Here is a 15,241-nt window from a genome sequence, read left to right on the forward strand (position 1 = left end):
CACTGTGACTTCTGGATCTACGGATTTCTTAAAGACAGGGTTTATCTGGATCCTCCTGATGACTTGCCAACGCTGAAAGACAGCATAATGCAGCATGTGAGCAAAATCAGTCCCGACTAACTGCGTTCTCTCGTTGAACATACTATGCAAAGGATAAGTTTATGGTTTTATACAGTAAAAGGGGAGGTACAGGGCACATTATCAGAGTGGCCTTTAGCCATAGATTTCGTGTGGGTTGGATTTGTGCAAATAGAAAGCTAAAAACAGGGGGAAATGGGGGGGAGAAATATATATATATATATATATATATATATATATATGCTAAAACGAGATACTAAAGATCACAAATTTAAGTTCAAATTGTCTCTAATCCACTGGACTGCATCCGGAGTGACTTGGAACAGGTCCATTAATGTGCCCCTAAAATTCCTCAGTGGGCAGTCCTAAATAATATGATTGATGGTCTGTTGACCAGCACCACAGTCACATATTGGGGATTGACGCAAGTCCCACTTGTACATCACGGTAGCACACTGGCATAGCCATTCCTCAGGCGGTTGAGTATGCTCCATTGTGGTCTGGGCAGGTCAAAGTCAGGGGCCTCTGTTCTGGGGTCTTTAATGAGATGTCCATTTTTTATTGTTGAAGTAAGCCGGCGATTCTTCCATTCAATTTCAAGAGAATATGTATTTGGTTGCTGGTTTTTGGAGATCGGGATGCGGAACTTTAAGAGAACAGATGATAGATTTCGGAGGTCCTCATAGATGGGTGAGTTGTTATTTCCCATGTATTTTATCTACTCTCTGTTAGTGGTAGCTTTTCTCCTTATGTCTGGTGGTATCATCTTAGAGAGTGTTGGTAGCCACTCAACAGGTGTAGACTTTACGCAACCCGTGATAATTATCATGGTATCATTAACTTGAACTTCGACCTTGTCATCTTGCTGACATGGTGACTCGAATATCGTACTGGAGCACAGTATTCTGCACAAGAATACACTAGTGGCGGGGAAGCAGATTTTAAAGTGTTGGCTCCTGCCCCCCCCCAGCCCAAACGCACAAGCTTCCTGATGACGATGTTCCTAGTTTTTAGCTTTAGGCAGACATTTTCCATGTGTTTCCTGAAGCGATCTAAGGTAACTACGAGATATTTTGGGTTGGGGTTGTGCTTCAAAGTTTCTCCTTTGAATGAGATACCTTCATCCGTTTATCAGCTTGATGGTTGTTCAAGTAAAATGTGCAAATTTCAATTTTAGAGGGAGTTGGGCAAAGATGCCATTTTGTGTAACAGTTGTACAAAACTGAGCACAGTCTCTGCCTCTTTCAGGTGTTTAGTCTGAGTTGCCAAAACCAGATCGTCTTCGATGCGAACTTTAGGGAGGAAGCTTGTAGCATGTCGCTAATGCATAAATTAAAGAGGAGCGGAGGTAGCACAGAGCCCTGTGGTAGTCCATTTTTTAGCTTTAAAGGAACTATTTTTACCATTCAATTGTACCTTGAATTTGCGCTTTGCTGTCATGCCCTTTAGGATGTTAATCTTCTTTGGGTCTTGTGTTACAGTTGCAAATTTCAGTATGAGTCCATTCACCCAAACTGAGTCGAATGATAGACATATCTGAATGCTATTGAGGTTTTAAGGCCTTTTTGAAAAAGTACTTGGCCATAGCAGCTTTGAGAGTCTCTGAATCGGGCTTGTTCATTTGGTACTATTGAATTAATCAATGGGTACATTTTAATTTATAATCGGCTCTTTGCCGATTATAGCTTAAAAATCGTTCAAACCGTTTATAGGGAATACTTAGTAAAGATATTGGTCGATAGTTTGCTGCATCAGTAGGCTCTTTTCCAGGATTTAGGAAGGCTATAACTTTGGTCGTCCTCATGAATTCCTTTGGGATGTTCCCAAAGAATTTTACAAAAATTCTTTTCTAGAATTTTACAAAAAAAAAACTTCAAAATCCACTTACGAGCATTACTTCCAAGATTTTAATGAACTCAGAGTAGCAGATAACCCAAGCCTGCCATTTTGCTATTTTTCAGTGATTTAATTGCTTTAATCAGTTCGTTTTCAGAGAATGGCATTGAGATGTGGTTATTTTGTTTGATACTTCTATAAACATGAATATATTTGGTCCTAATTTCTTTAGAATAGGATGCACTAATCTTTACGTTGTTATATGTTGCTAGATTCTAGCTGTTATGTCTTTACGAGTGATCTCCGTGAACTTTCTGCTTAGAAACTGATGCAGTTCCGAGTTTTCGAAGCAAGGCCCAAGCCTTTCGGCTAGAGTGAGTGAAGTCTAAATTTTCGGTTTTGATTTTCCAACGTTGACGTCGTTGTTCATTAAGCATTTCTAAAATTATTTTTTCCAATTTAAGAATCTGAATCTTTCTTGTATTTTTTTAACAGTTCCTCAGCTTTCAGAAACAGTACACCCTGACTAGCATGGGGTGGTGTACTGTTTCCGGAAACCTCTTGGTATACATAGTTTTGCAGCGCCTAACAGTACTCCTACAAAACGTTCGATTTTCGACTTCAGGTTGGACCCAACGGATGTTAGATTCAATTTGTTTAGAGTACTGTTTCCAGTTAACTTTGCAAAAATTCCATCTTGATCTTTCCATAGATTGTATAATTGGTGTTCCTATAGTGACTACAAGTCTATGTTGAGATCGTGGAAGTTTTCAAGTACTTTCCTATCAGTGGGTAAAGGATTATCCTGTGTTACAAGTGACAAAGCAGAGGTTAGGATTTAAGTCTTTCTTCCATCTACCTGATTTAATAGTTTCAGAGTCTTATGCATCAAAAACCAGTGATAGTCCAATGCTTTCAGTCCATTCCATCAGTTTAGTAGCGTTGATATCATTACTACAATAGCCCCAGGAGTAATGTGGACTTAAAATGTCCCATGTAGACTGCTGGATGTTAGTGGGCAGGAAGAGCTGGGATAGACCAGCTCTTCGTCCAATTTGTTTTGTTGGTTTATAAACTGATACTATGGTTGTGTCAGCTGTACATGGATGTTGAATTCTTTAGAGCAGGGGTCTTCAACGCATGGCCCGTCGGCCATTTTGAAAAAATAACTACTTCATATTGAATCACGATTAAATAAAAAATAATTTCAATGAAGCCCGCGGGTTACTAAGCTACACTGTGATATTTATAATTGTAAGATTAATTTCAGATTCACGAGGAACGCTGTGCATTTCATACTTTACATAAAATTCTATAAAATAAATATTAAATAGGCATGCTTCTTCAGCCATCTACTAGCGTCAAGCGGTACTTAAGTACCGCTTGGCGCAGATGGCTCAAGCAGTCGTTTGAGTGTGCTGTCTAGTACCCTCCAGATGCATCTCGAAGGTTCTCGATTCTTCGTTATTTTCATCTAAATACAAGAGGATCTCATCCACAGTCAGTCAGGCTTATACACGAATATCACGCGTAAACAGCGTGATCTTCGTGTATAAGCCCACTCAGGTTTGTCGTTTCAGCCAGAGCCTATTGTGGTTTTATATTGCCAGAGTTTTTTCATTAGTGTGAAACATATTCAGTGGATATTAACCGTTACACGGCCATTTTGGATCATTTTTTGGGTTCCCCTTCCATATGGAGTCTACGAGTAAAAAGCGTAAATCAAGCGATTCTTGTCTGGTTTTTAATGAAAAGTGGAACAATTTTTTACTTTTTTGTGCCAATCGACGATAAGCCAGTGTGTTTAATTTGTTCGTGAGTCAGTATCAGTATCAAAAGAATACAATATAAAACGACAATGTAAGACAAAGAATGAGTCCAATTTCGATCACCTTCAAGGGCGGCTTCGTGTGGACAAAGTGAACCGCCTCCAAATTGATTTAAAATGCCAGCAGGGTACGTTTAAAAGGCAGAGGGAAGAGAGAGAAGCGTGCGTCAAAGTAAGTTATGTAATAGCTAAAAAACTGCTAAAAAATCAAACGCCTTCTTGGACGGTGAGTTTGTAAAATAGTGTATCATCGCTGCTGGGAATATTTTGTGCCCAAATAACAAGAAATGTTTAACAAACCGAGTTTGTTTGGGGTACTGTAGCACGACGTGTCGAAGAACTTGCCAATGACATTGAAGGAACTTTAAAAAAACGGTCGTACGAATTTATTTCATATTCACATGTTTTAGATGAAAGCACAGATGTGAAGGAATTCCACACAACTAGCTATCTTTGTCCGTGGCATTGATCAACAATTCAGTGTGACAGAAGATCTGCTAGCGCTCGTACCTATGAAGAGAACGACGAAAGGCACTGATATTCTTGAAACCGCCAAGAAAACGCTCCAGCGTTTCGACCTCAGTTAATCAACCTGGATGGTGTGGTAACTGATGGTGACCCTGCTATGGTGGGAAAGAAAGAAGGAGTTGTTGCGATGCTACAGAAAGAACCGGAACTAGAAGGAAAAGATTTCGTACACTACCACTGTTTAATCCACCAGGGGAATTTGTGCCGGAAAACTATTGCATTTGAGAATGTCATGAAAGTTTTTGTGACTATCATTAACATTATTAGGGCAAGAGGATCGAATCGTCGTCAATTCCAAGAGTTTTTGACCCAAGAGTGCGAAGCTGATCATGGCGATGTGGTTTATTATAGTGATGTGCGTTGGTTGCGCAGAGGGAAGGTTCTTAAAAGTGTCTTTGACTTAAGGAGCAAAATACAGCAGTTCATGCAAACCAAGGGGAATCCGATTGCGGAATTTAACGATCCGAAGTGGATGACAGACTTTGCCTTTGTGACCGACATCTCGTTGCATATGAATGACCTAAATACGTGGCTACAATCCAAAGACTGATACACACTCTCTTTGATCAATCACATCAAAGCTTTTGTTGCCAAGCTCAAACTTTGGGAGGCATAACTCGCAAAAAAATACAACTCATTTTCAGCTTCTCGCTGATTCCAACTGTTCGTCTCTTGATGAATACGCTACAAAATGAGCAGTGTTGCGAAGTGAGTTCGAAGAGAGATTTAGTGATTTTCGTAACCAACAGTCTTCTTTAGATTTATTTTCAATGCCATTCAGTGTCAACGCTGCCGAAATGCCAGGATCGGTACAAATGGAGATGCTTGAACCCCAATACAAATCCATTCTTCCTATAGGGTAATTATTACTGTAACAAATTACACTAATCTTCAGCAAATGTAAACAGTTGATGTTTAAGATATATTCTGAGGGTTTACGTTTCCGAAAACAGGAAAGCCGGACATAAGAACACAGATAAAGGTGTAATACACTTGTCTCATGTTATTACTTGCTTTGACTGTAATTGAAAACAACCAACCCAAGACATATGCGGAGTTTTATTGAAAACATAATGTCTTATTATGAGAGTGTAAGGTTTATGATTTTCTATAATAAGAAATCAATTATCGGCATATACAAAATGACGCAAAAACCAGTACTGAATAACCACAACGATATATATGGAGTAAACGGGTTTATTAACAAAGAATTACACATGTTGATATGTACATCTACAACTATCATAGAATCTTGGTAGAATAAAACATTAACAATGGTAGATTACGTACTCGAAATGGACACCTTATCTTTCAAGACAAGTTTCTTAGCGCATACTAAGGTTCTGTCATCTTGGAGAATATGGATTAGGCCATCTGCTGGGCATATCGTGTCATTTTATTCCTTAGTTCATCAAGGTTTGAAGGTAGGTCATGGTGGAATATCCATTTCTTCAACATACCCAAACGAAGGCACACCAAGTGTTGTTAGATCAGCAGAACGTGAAGGGTACGGGAATCTACAACCCTCGAAATAAGCCTCCCGGTAAAGTATTCTGATAAATAAACTCTAGAACCACGTGATATGACAGGTTGCTCCGTCCTGTGGAATAACAGTGTACGAAATGGAATGTTTTTGCACGACACTTTGTATGCAAATCGTGGATGAACGGAAAATGAACACATTCTTCATGTATGTTCGCTATTCAAGGTCACAGTTACACTGCCCTCTTCAATGAAGTACCGTTCATTTATGCCATGGACGGAAACCGCACACCATGCGGTGACCTCCTCTCTGTGAAGAGGTTTCTCATGGACAAATTCAGATTTCAAAAAACCAAGAAACCCCATAGGTTCGTTTTTACATGATCGCTTAGATGGAAATGCGCTTCGTCCGTTGCTGTTTGAACACTGACCCACCTGAGTTATACGAAAAGGCACCCAACTTCTTTAGGATTCTCTGTAGTGACCGCCTCGGTATTCCAAGTTCACCCCTGTTCGGCGTTGACTGCGTTTCGGAGATTGTATCCTTTGCTCCAGCACACCCCCGTGATTTTCATTGATGTTAACAGTTCGTGGTCCCCCCGAATGCCCTTTACATTGCGGCAGAACACTGCCAGTACGTCGGAACCTCTCGATAAGGCAATGATGAATGACACTATTATTTGGTGTACGCTTACGGAAACGACCAACAAACTGCTCACAAACATGTCGTAGTAGTCTTGGGCCATTTGTTCTACCAACTCCGTATGAATGAAAATAATGCTAAAATTAAATGTCTTTTCTTCCAGCATCAACACCATTGCTACAGTTAAATGCAATCTCATAAACTCTCTCATATCTTATAGTAATGCACATGCAGTCGAACGGCATAACACATAGTGCGTATACCGAAGAGAATGTGTGGAAGTTCAGTACTTTTTTTGCCATACGATATATCGGCTGCTAAAAATGAAGTGCTATTTTGGCGTCTGTTTTACAATGAGTTTAATTTCGGCATTAAACCTTGTGGTCATAAAGTATAGCACATAGTATCGTAGATGTGAAGATGGCTTTCGAAGTAATTTGTGAAAATATACTTCGCAAATAGCGCATTTTAAAGAGTAATATTCGCTGTTCCTGTATGACAATATTAAAAAATAATAACAATAAACTTTCCGTCCTTATTAATATGAATCGAATATTATTGTAACATGTGAGAATAGAATTAAGTTTCCTATATTTACGGGCCCTTAAGGCCCACTATCTACCAAGCCTTGGCTTTCATAATTATAATTTTAAAATTTTCGTACGAGAGGTTAACTCACCTTGCATCGAATAACCTTGAAAAAAAAAGGTTTTTTTCCATCCTAGATAATTTGAACACAGCTCTCTGACAACTTAGGACAGAATCTGAAAAAAATTCGCCTAACTTATCCAAATGAGACCACACTTACTATTCTTCAATGCCATATTTGTTTATTGTACGTGTTATTAGGTTACCTTACTAAATCTTAATGAAATGTCCATCAGCGGAAGAATAATTAGAATCCACTACCTTGCTGCTTTATGCTATTTCTGAACAAGAAAGAATTGTAAATACACTTATATAAATTAAATTCTTGCAAACACTTTTTCTTTATTACTCTCACACAGCCTAGATTCCAATGCATTTGTTGAATTTGGCATACATTAATAAAGACAATTCTGAAGAAAGGTTTGCTATAATACCGTTTCAATTATCTTGCTTTGTCCTGAATGAATATTGGTGTCATTAAGTTTCCTAAACAGTTTTTCTCATTTTTTTCCCACAAAATTCGAAAATATCCCAATAGATTCATTTATACGCATGTGCGCATGTAATTAATCGTTTCTAGTTGGATGGGTTTTGTTGAAAACTGGTGTTTGTAATATTTTTGAAAAGATGTTGAGTCACCTCATTTTCTATTGATATCGTAGTATACGAAGGATCAAAAAGAGGTATAAAATATTCAAAATTGTCAAACATCATAGCACCGCTTTGGAGGGATGATATTTAATGAAATATTTTGTTATCTAAAATTATCAAAATTTCTTGACAATTTGATAGACACTTTTAGTTGCGAAATGTCGCAAATTAATTCAAACCAATGAAGAGTTGTACATTACAAGTAAACAACATAAAAAGCACACGTGTTAAAAGTAGTCTTGGGTCGATTATTTTGATAATATTAAGCTCACTGTACAAACCTTCGTGGCCTCAGATTATTTTCATATATGTCTGAGATAAATATGTTCACTGTAAAGATGGATTACTGTAATTAAACTATATAATCAGCACTTTGTAGATCTCTAACTATTGAAGAATATATAACGAAACATGACATTTAGAGAGTGTGGATGTTACAAACGCTGAAGGCATATAATATTAGAATTCACGAACACCACATAGTATACAGTAAAACGTCCACTAGATATAGGGTAGCTATAATATTCTCAAGACATGACGAGATTAAGAAATGCAAAAGAACTAAAAAACTAAATTAAAAGGCATTTGAATAGAAGCAAACCAATGCCTCGAGTGAGACATATAAATCAAAGATTGCACTAAATCAGAATGCGGTAGAAAATCAGGATCTTCAACCTGAATTAAGCTGAGGTGTTGTCAAGTGAAAATTAATGTTTGAGTATCCAAGCAAAGTCTAACCAACTGAGCATGTCACATTACGCTATGGAAAAATCTAATTCATATTAGCACCTATTTCTGTCTTGAACAGAACATCAGTAGGTCAGCAGCCACGATCTCTTTTGGTTACAAAGATCTGACTTCGAATCGCCACTAGGATGTCAAGAACTTCTCTGATGAGTTTTTCAACGTGTGTTAGCCAGTCGCGTACGGGGTCAAAAGATTCTTGTTAGCAAAACAGGCAAACACTCCAAAAGAGCATATGCATTTAACATAATAAAAGTGTCTCATAGCCTTTGTAAGCTTCGGTGATAATTATATACAACAACAAAGATGAAGACATCTTATGGCAATGCCACGTTTAAGCGAGCTGCCAAAGAAGTGACCTCGAAGGACTTAAAGGGAGATTTCGAAATATTCACTTTTCAAACATAATGAATTTGAACTCAAAGTGAATTAAAGTTTCTGTTAATCTGTAATAATCTGATGTGATGTCATGTGATGTTGTTCTGCCATCAGAGTTGGCCCATCTGTTATTATTCAGGTACCATTCTTCCTTGGAATGAAAATCTGTTGTAACTTGAGTCCTGAATATTTCTTTCAAGCCCATATGATTCATTACATCCGTGAAAAACACATGACGACAATACTAACCAAAGGTTATGATCAGTACCGACTGAGCTACGGAGGCTCCTAAGTAGAACTACTCCCCTTAAAGTTACTACCACCATTATCAAACTTATACTTCCACTATATATTTTTCTTCTTCTCTTTGGGTTAGAATTCTTAAAGAAATGAATATTGGTTTCTTTATCACTCGTCACTAGTGGCGTGTCAGTTTCTTAAGAAAATCTAGCACGTGACATTCATAACTCTATTGAATTTAACTCGTTGAAATAAGAGACTCTGAAATAGGAAAATATTTGCTTTCCTGGAGTTACCTGTCTTTACTTCTCTCAAAGCTGTCATTTGCCTAAAAGAGTTTTGTAAAATGCACTCAACGTAATTTATCAAATATATTTAAAATGGTGGACGTCGTGCAGTCATTATTTTAGGAATTTTTCAGTATTCTGCATCAGGATTTGTCGGGTTTTTAAAAGTGCACGAAATAGCTAGCATTATTGATTTTCGACTCCTCGTAGAATAAGAAATAAATATTGCATTACTGAAAGAGAAAAGGTGAATTAGTATTTGAAAATTCCTATTAGATAAATGCATATATAAATCGAAAAGTAAAGCATGTTATTTTATTTTTTATGTAATGTACAGAGTGAGATCTATAAGCTGTTCATGTGTACTTCTAGCGAAGAACCTTCATTGACGTAAATGGCTTTCAAAAGAAGGATTTTGGTGAAAAAGTTCAATCGAAAGGAAGAAATTGCATGTTTATTAGTTAACTATAAGACGCACAATAAGCATTGACAATTGGGAAGACAGGTTTACACTGAATAACAAAGAAATATAATATTATTCCCAAAATATAAAAAAAAATTAATCCAATATTTCGCCTAACATTGTCCAGGATAACTTAGAAGACAAATCAATCTGAATAATAGCATAGGGCATCAAATACGCATTCAGTTAGTTTGAATACGCCCTCCGAGCACAGTCAAAGTTGACTGTGCTCGGAGGGCGTATTTTTCCAATTTCAATTTCAAATTACAGTCGGGCAGTTTTTTTTTTTTTTTTGAATTTTTGAATTTTATTCTTTTTAAAGTAATTGTCCTACTCTATCTAAATGCATTTACTCTTTCGAGTACGTGGGTTGTTGATTCACTTTGTCCATGTTAATTTAAACACATATAATTCTGGTATAAAACATACTCCACATACTAATAATGGGTGAACTTCATCTTTTGGTGGACGAACAATGAATCTACTTTTAATATTGGTCTAGACGAAGTTTGTAAACGGTATTTAGTGAGCAAGAACCTCCATAGCTCATCTGCGATAGACGAGCCTTTTTCTTTGTTAGAATCTGGTCTAAGACTTGTGGAAACCTTTATTGGATCTTCTCAATGAAATGGTGAGTTAGCCTTTCTCATACGAAGGTAGAGAATGGCTTTCTCGCGGAAACTCGGGTGTTTCGTCTCTCAGAACAAGCAAAATGGCCCTGTGAACATAATAGTAGTTTTACAGACAAAATACTTACCCGTAGAGTTGCAAGCCGTCTGCATTAAATTACCGCAAGTTCCCTAAGAAACGGCAAAACTCGGATAGCTTGGACGGTTGGGAAATGAATGGATTTAAAGAGTGGCATCATATTTAGACAGAAATCATTACTGAAGTATGGCTAGAGAGCTCTTGATTAAAATCAGAATGCAAATCCTTTAACAAAATTTGATCTTATTATAGGATCTGTTGTATGTGCAATTAAGCATAATGAGTGTTACAGATAGACGAATATTGGTGACAGTATCCATCGATGCCAAGAATAATACATTAATTGGAAACAAAAACTGTTGACGAGAAGTTAGTAATTTTAATGTAAGTTGAATTAGGTGGTACTGTCATAGTATCCTGATTTAGTCATGTAGAGGACATGAGGAGCTTGATAAAAACATTCAGCTAAATGCTGCGTTAGCCAGTCTACGAAGATGAATATGTCTTCTTAATGTAACTGAGTTTTTCCCCTTGAAAAACATAGAAAGATGCCAGAAAGAGTACACATACTGAAAATCAATTAAGATTAAATACATTATCAATATAAGATTTAGAAGCAGACATGTTACTTGGCAGTAGCAGGCTTCTCAGCTTAACACCAAAAGAAAGATGGTGAATAAAAGACACTATAAGACCTGCTGTAATCATACAAAGCCCACAGACTGCGAAACGTAGAAAATTTGAGTCAATATTACTTACATCCCCACTCGCTCTAACGAATTCTGCTAAATTTCTAACTACTAGTGGGATGTAACATCATACAAGACAGTGTTTCCCAACGTGGGACAATTTGAATATTTTGGGGGGGAAAATAGAAAATAATGTTGCAATCATCACCTCATCACTGATATATAGTGAAAAAATCATCATTGTCGGCGATAAATTGTCGATGTTGCAACTCTGACTTTCCGATAAAAAAAAGCTGACAACACTAGTACAACAGTCAATATAAATTCAGTATTTTTTAATTACAGTATAATTTTTGATTAAAAAAAATACTGTTGCCCTCCCCGTTGTCATATTTAGTTGAATGTGATTTTAGTACTGTAAATGACTAATTAGTGAAAAAAATAAATCAACTTCATATCACAAACCGTGGAGATTGAGAAGGAAATTGACTCAATTAGTACCTCAAACAAAAACTCTTTGCAGCAAACATTAAGTTCGATTTATGTTTTATAATATACGAAGTGTAATATAAAATTATATTCATTGAATAAAGTCAAATTAAAAATTTGACCTATGTTTCTTTTTTTATTTAAAGTACTTATTTATATTCTACTTTTTTCAAAACTTGGCTGATTATTATGCTAGGGGGGGACATCAAAATCTTTGAGGAGTTGAGGTGGGGCATGATCCACAGACGTTGGGAAACACTGATACAAGGTGATAATGGAAAAATGTAGCTTATATATATATATATATTAATTATGAATAGAATTAATGTGTTATGTTGCTTAATAAATGAAATGATCATAAGAAATGTCTCGCAGGACAATTACCATTTAAGTCACCAAACAATATACTACTTAGTCTTTATGCATTGTTCATCAAAGTATTGAATGTCATGAAAGCTGTATACATCCATTACTCACTGTTATTTTTACTTTTAAAGGTGTCATAAATGCTTAGCCGCTTGTCATTTTCTTTTTATTGGTTCTCTGTTGAGAATCATGAGTGCAAAAGAAATGCCAGACGAATGGCACACTTGAAGACAAACGTAAAAATTATTCGATTATGTACGTATCGTTTATGTACAAGTATAGGAAGGAAACTGATGGTAGAAGGTTGCATTCTTGTAAGGTTCGCTATTTTTTCGTATAAAGAGCAGCCAGATGAGTACTACAGTGGGCTCTTCTAGTTTAGATTCTAATGAATAAAATAGTTATTATTTTCTTTTTTATCATGCCACGAGACATCTCGTGAGTTGGTAAGCTAAACATCGCAAGGTAACTGCTAATTGCTGTGTTATTATTCGATCCGATTATATCAAAATGAGATGAAATTTGAGGGTGTCCTTCACACATAATGCGAGATTACACATAAAATTCTTTATATCAAGCTATTATATCTCTTCAACTGCTACCTATGTCAGTCATACGACAAACGTTTTCTTTCATCATAAGAACACTCCTTATCGATACAAAGAACACTAAGGGCATAAAATGTTATCATATGTAATAAATTCCGAGGGGGATTGTATGCAAAATTTTTATCTCTTCCCCTTGCAAATGCTGCCTTCTTCTTAAACTGGATTTACTAATGTAAACCCAGTTTTAGAAGAGGGGTTGTTGTGGTTTTAACGACGTGTTTCATGAGTGAGGAATTTTCTAAGAGGAATGCCATGTTATGAAGTGTAATTTTTTACCCGCAAGCTGTTTATTTCTACCACTGTCATTTTTAAACTTAAAAGTAAGCTTATTGCATAAGATGCCGTCGAAAATTACTAATATGTAAAGTAGCATATTCACTTTTCGTTCATTATTCGTGATTATAAAAATATTTTATAAACATCTTTAAACGTAGAATTTAAACAAAATGTGTTCAGTTTATCCCTTTTTTCGTGACTCAGATACACAAAAAGAGACAAAAATATTCTTTCTTCTTCCCTTTCTCACGGCGATATTGGTTGGATGGGTGACGCAAATTGCTTTTCATATTGCCCGGTTATCTGCTAAGAGAGTTTACTTGTTTACGGCTGGTTTATTAGCTTTTCGCTCTCTCTTTAGGGGTGGGGGACTGTAAGTTTAGATGTGATCTGCAGATAAGAGGATGGATTTGGGTCTATTGTGCTTATAGGAGTTTCTTTCATTGTAGTCTGTAGCTTGTTTGATATTATGCTTTGGGAAATGGGCGTCCGATAAATACTTTACTGCTATAGAATGGACTAGGGGGTGGTATCTCGGTACATCTATTCATTCCTAGTAAACCATAGTGCATGACCTGTAAACCATGTCATGCGCAGACATTTAGTTTCAACTCTCTGGATGTAAGAAATCTTTGGACTTAGGACATAGTATCTTTTCAATGAACAGTACTTACATTTTATAAAGCTCTGTCTGTATATTTACATCTGAATAAGTAACAATCGTGAATAAGTAACAATCAGATTTCTAAGAATCCAATTTACATGTCCACCACAAGTCATACAACCTAACAACAAAAAAAGGAAGGATTGAAACAGAGATTATTGGGAGAATGACACACAGGTTGGGATGTGGTAAAGATCATTTCAGTAAGCTTCCATCCTACAGTTTATATTCCCAAGTTCAAATGTTGTTAAAGACCTAATGAATATAGTCTAGTTCAGGTCAATTATGGCTAAATTTTAATTCTCATCTGTCAGAAATTCCACCAAGTGGCCCACAGAAACATTAACAAATGAAATACTCACACTTCATTGGCTTTGCTGCAATTTATTTGATTCAAGATTCTAGTATGCAATAGGAAATAAGAAATAGAATTTCATACCAACTGAATTCCGTGCTAGTCTTCAACTTTAGTGACCGATGCGTAACTAAACATACCACTAACCAGATATATTTCATTCGATATATCATACTTGACAATTCAACTCCTGCCGATTATTATATCGCAAGTACTGAATTTTCGACTTTTATATCAATTTAAATCGATGATCAATTAATTCCTTGTAGTTTGTAGGTGTATTTCTTTTTTATTTCTAGAGTATTTTAAGAAATATTTCCATCATTAATGGGTGCAGAAACACACCATTTTGACACACCTTTGACTTGCGTTGAATGATAAACAAATACCGGTGCCATTCAGGAATACAGCACACTCTCCACCCCCCCCCCCCTGCCCAATAGATCGTTTCGATTCCTTTCAACTAGTATTCAAGAATTAGAACATCTTATGTATTCGTTAAAATTCATCCCTGCACTGCGTTGGTTGGTTATGACTGAAATATGAAATATTCAATAGTCATTGGACAATTGAATGAATCTAAAGATTCACCTTGAGCAAACTGTGAAATCCATTGAACAAAAGGAGAAGAGTTATGAGATATAACCATCCATCGCATTTGTGCCACAACCTTATGATCCCATATATTCCTCTTACAAAAAATAATCCATAGAAACACAACAGTACTGGATCAATAATCCTGCGAGATAAATTAAAATCATTTTCTTGAGAACAAGGACAGAAAAACTTTGGAGTTAATAGAAATATAACATGCTTCAACGGTCCTAAATTGAATGATAGCTTTTACCTGTGATTTAATGTCATTTACTGTACTAACTACGCAATAAATAATGCTGGAAATCGCATCACATATGCGTGAGGACTGCTTGAAACCCTATTCCATTTTCGTATTAGAAAAACATACAAAGTTAACAAGCATATAATACTTCTTTCGCAGCATCAGCATTCTATGCTTGTTAACGTAGAATACTGATGCTGCTAGAGCAGTATTCTATGATAGAAAACATAGAATAGAATACTGCTCTCGCAGCATCAGTTGTTTTGACCATAATTCTTTGAGATAGATGATCACAAAACTTTTCAGTATATAATGCATCGGTGAATTGGAGTAATGTAGTTATTTGACGCAACTCTTCCTTCCCTTGACTGAAATTTATTTTTTATATTCCGGTGTTCTTTTATTATAGACGCATGCAATCTGTTTTATTCAAGAACACTTG

The 15,241-nt window shown here is 36.3% G+C and overlaps 1 protein-coding gene across 1 annotated transcript in view; it reads left to right on the forward strand.

Annotated features, from left to right (window-relative positions):
* The first annotated feature begins 684 nt into the window (after window positions 1-684).
* LOC150094855 (glutamate receptor ionotropic, kainate 2-like) overlaps window positions 685-15,241 on the forward strand; it is a 58,353-nt gene continuing 43,796 nt past the window's right edge. Inside the window, exon 1 of the mRNA XM_090411680.1 lies at window positions 685-768. Coding sequence (XP_090267806.1) covers window positions 685-768 — 84 coding nt within the window. The remainder of the gene's footprint in view (window positions 769-15,241) is intronic.

The sequence above is a fragment of the Typopeltis vanoorti genome, chromosome 21 (assembly GCF_054136105.1).
Source record: "Typopeltis vanoorti isolate ZY-2024b chromosome 21, IOZ_Tvanoo_1.0, whole genome shotgun sequence".
In the NCBI taxonomy this organism is placed as follows: Eukaryota; Metazoa; Arthropoda; class Arachnida; order Uropygi; family Thelyphonidae; genus Typopeltis; species Typopeltis vanoorti.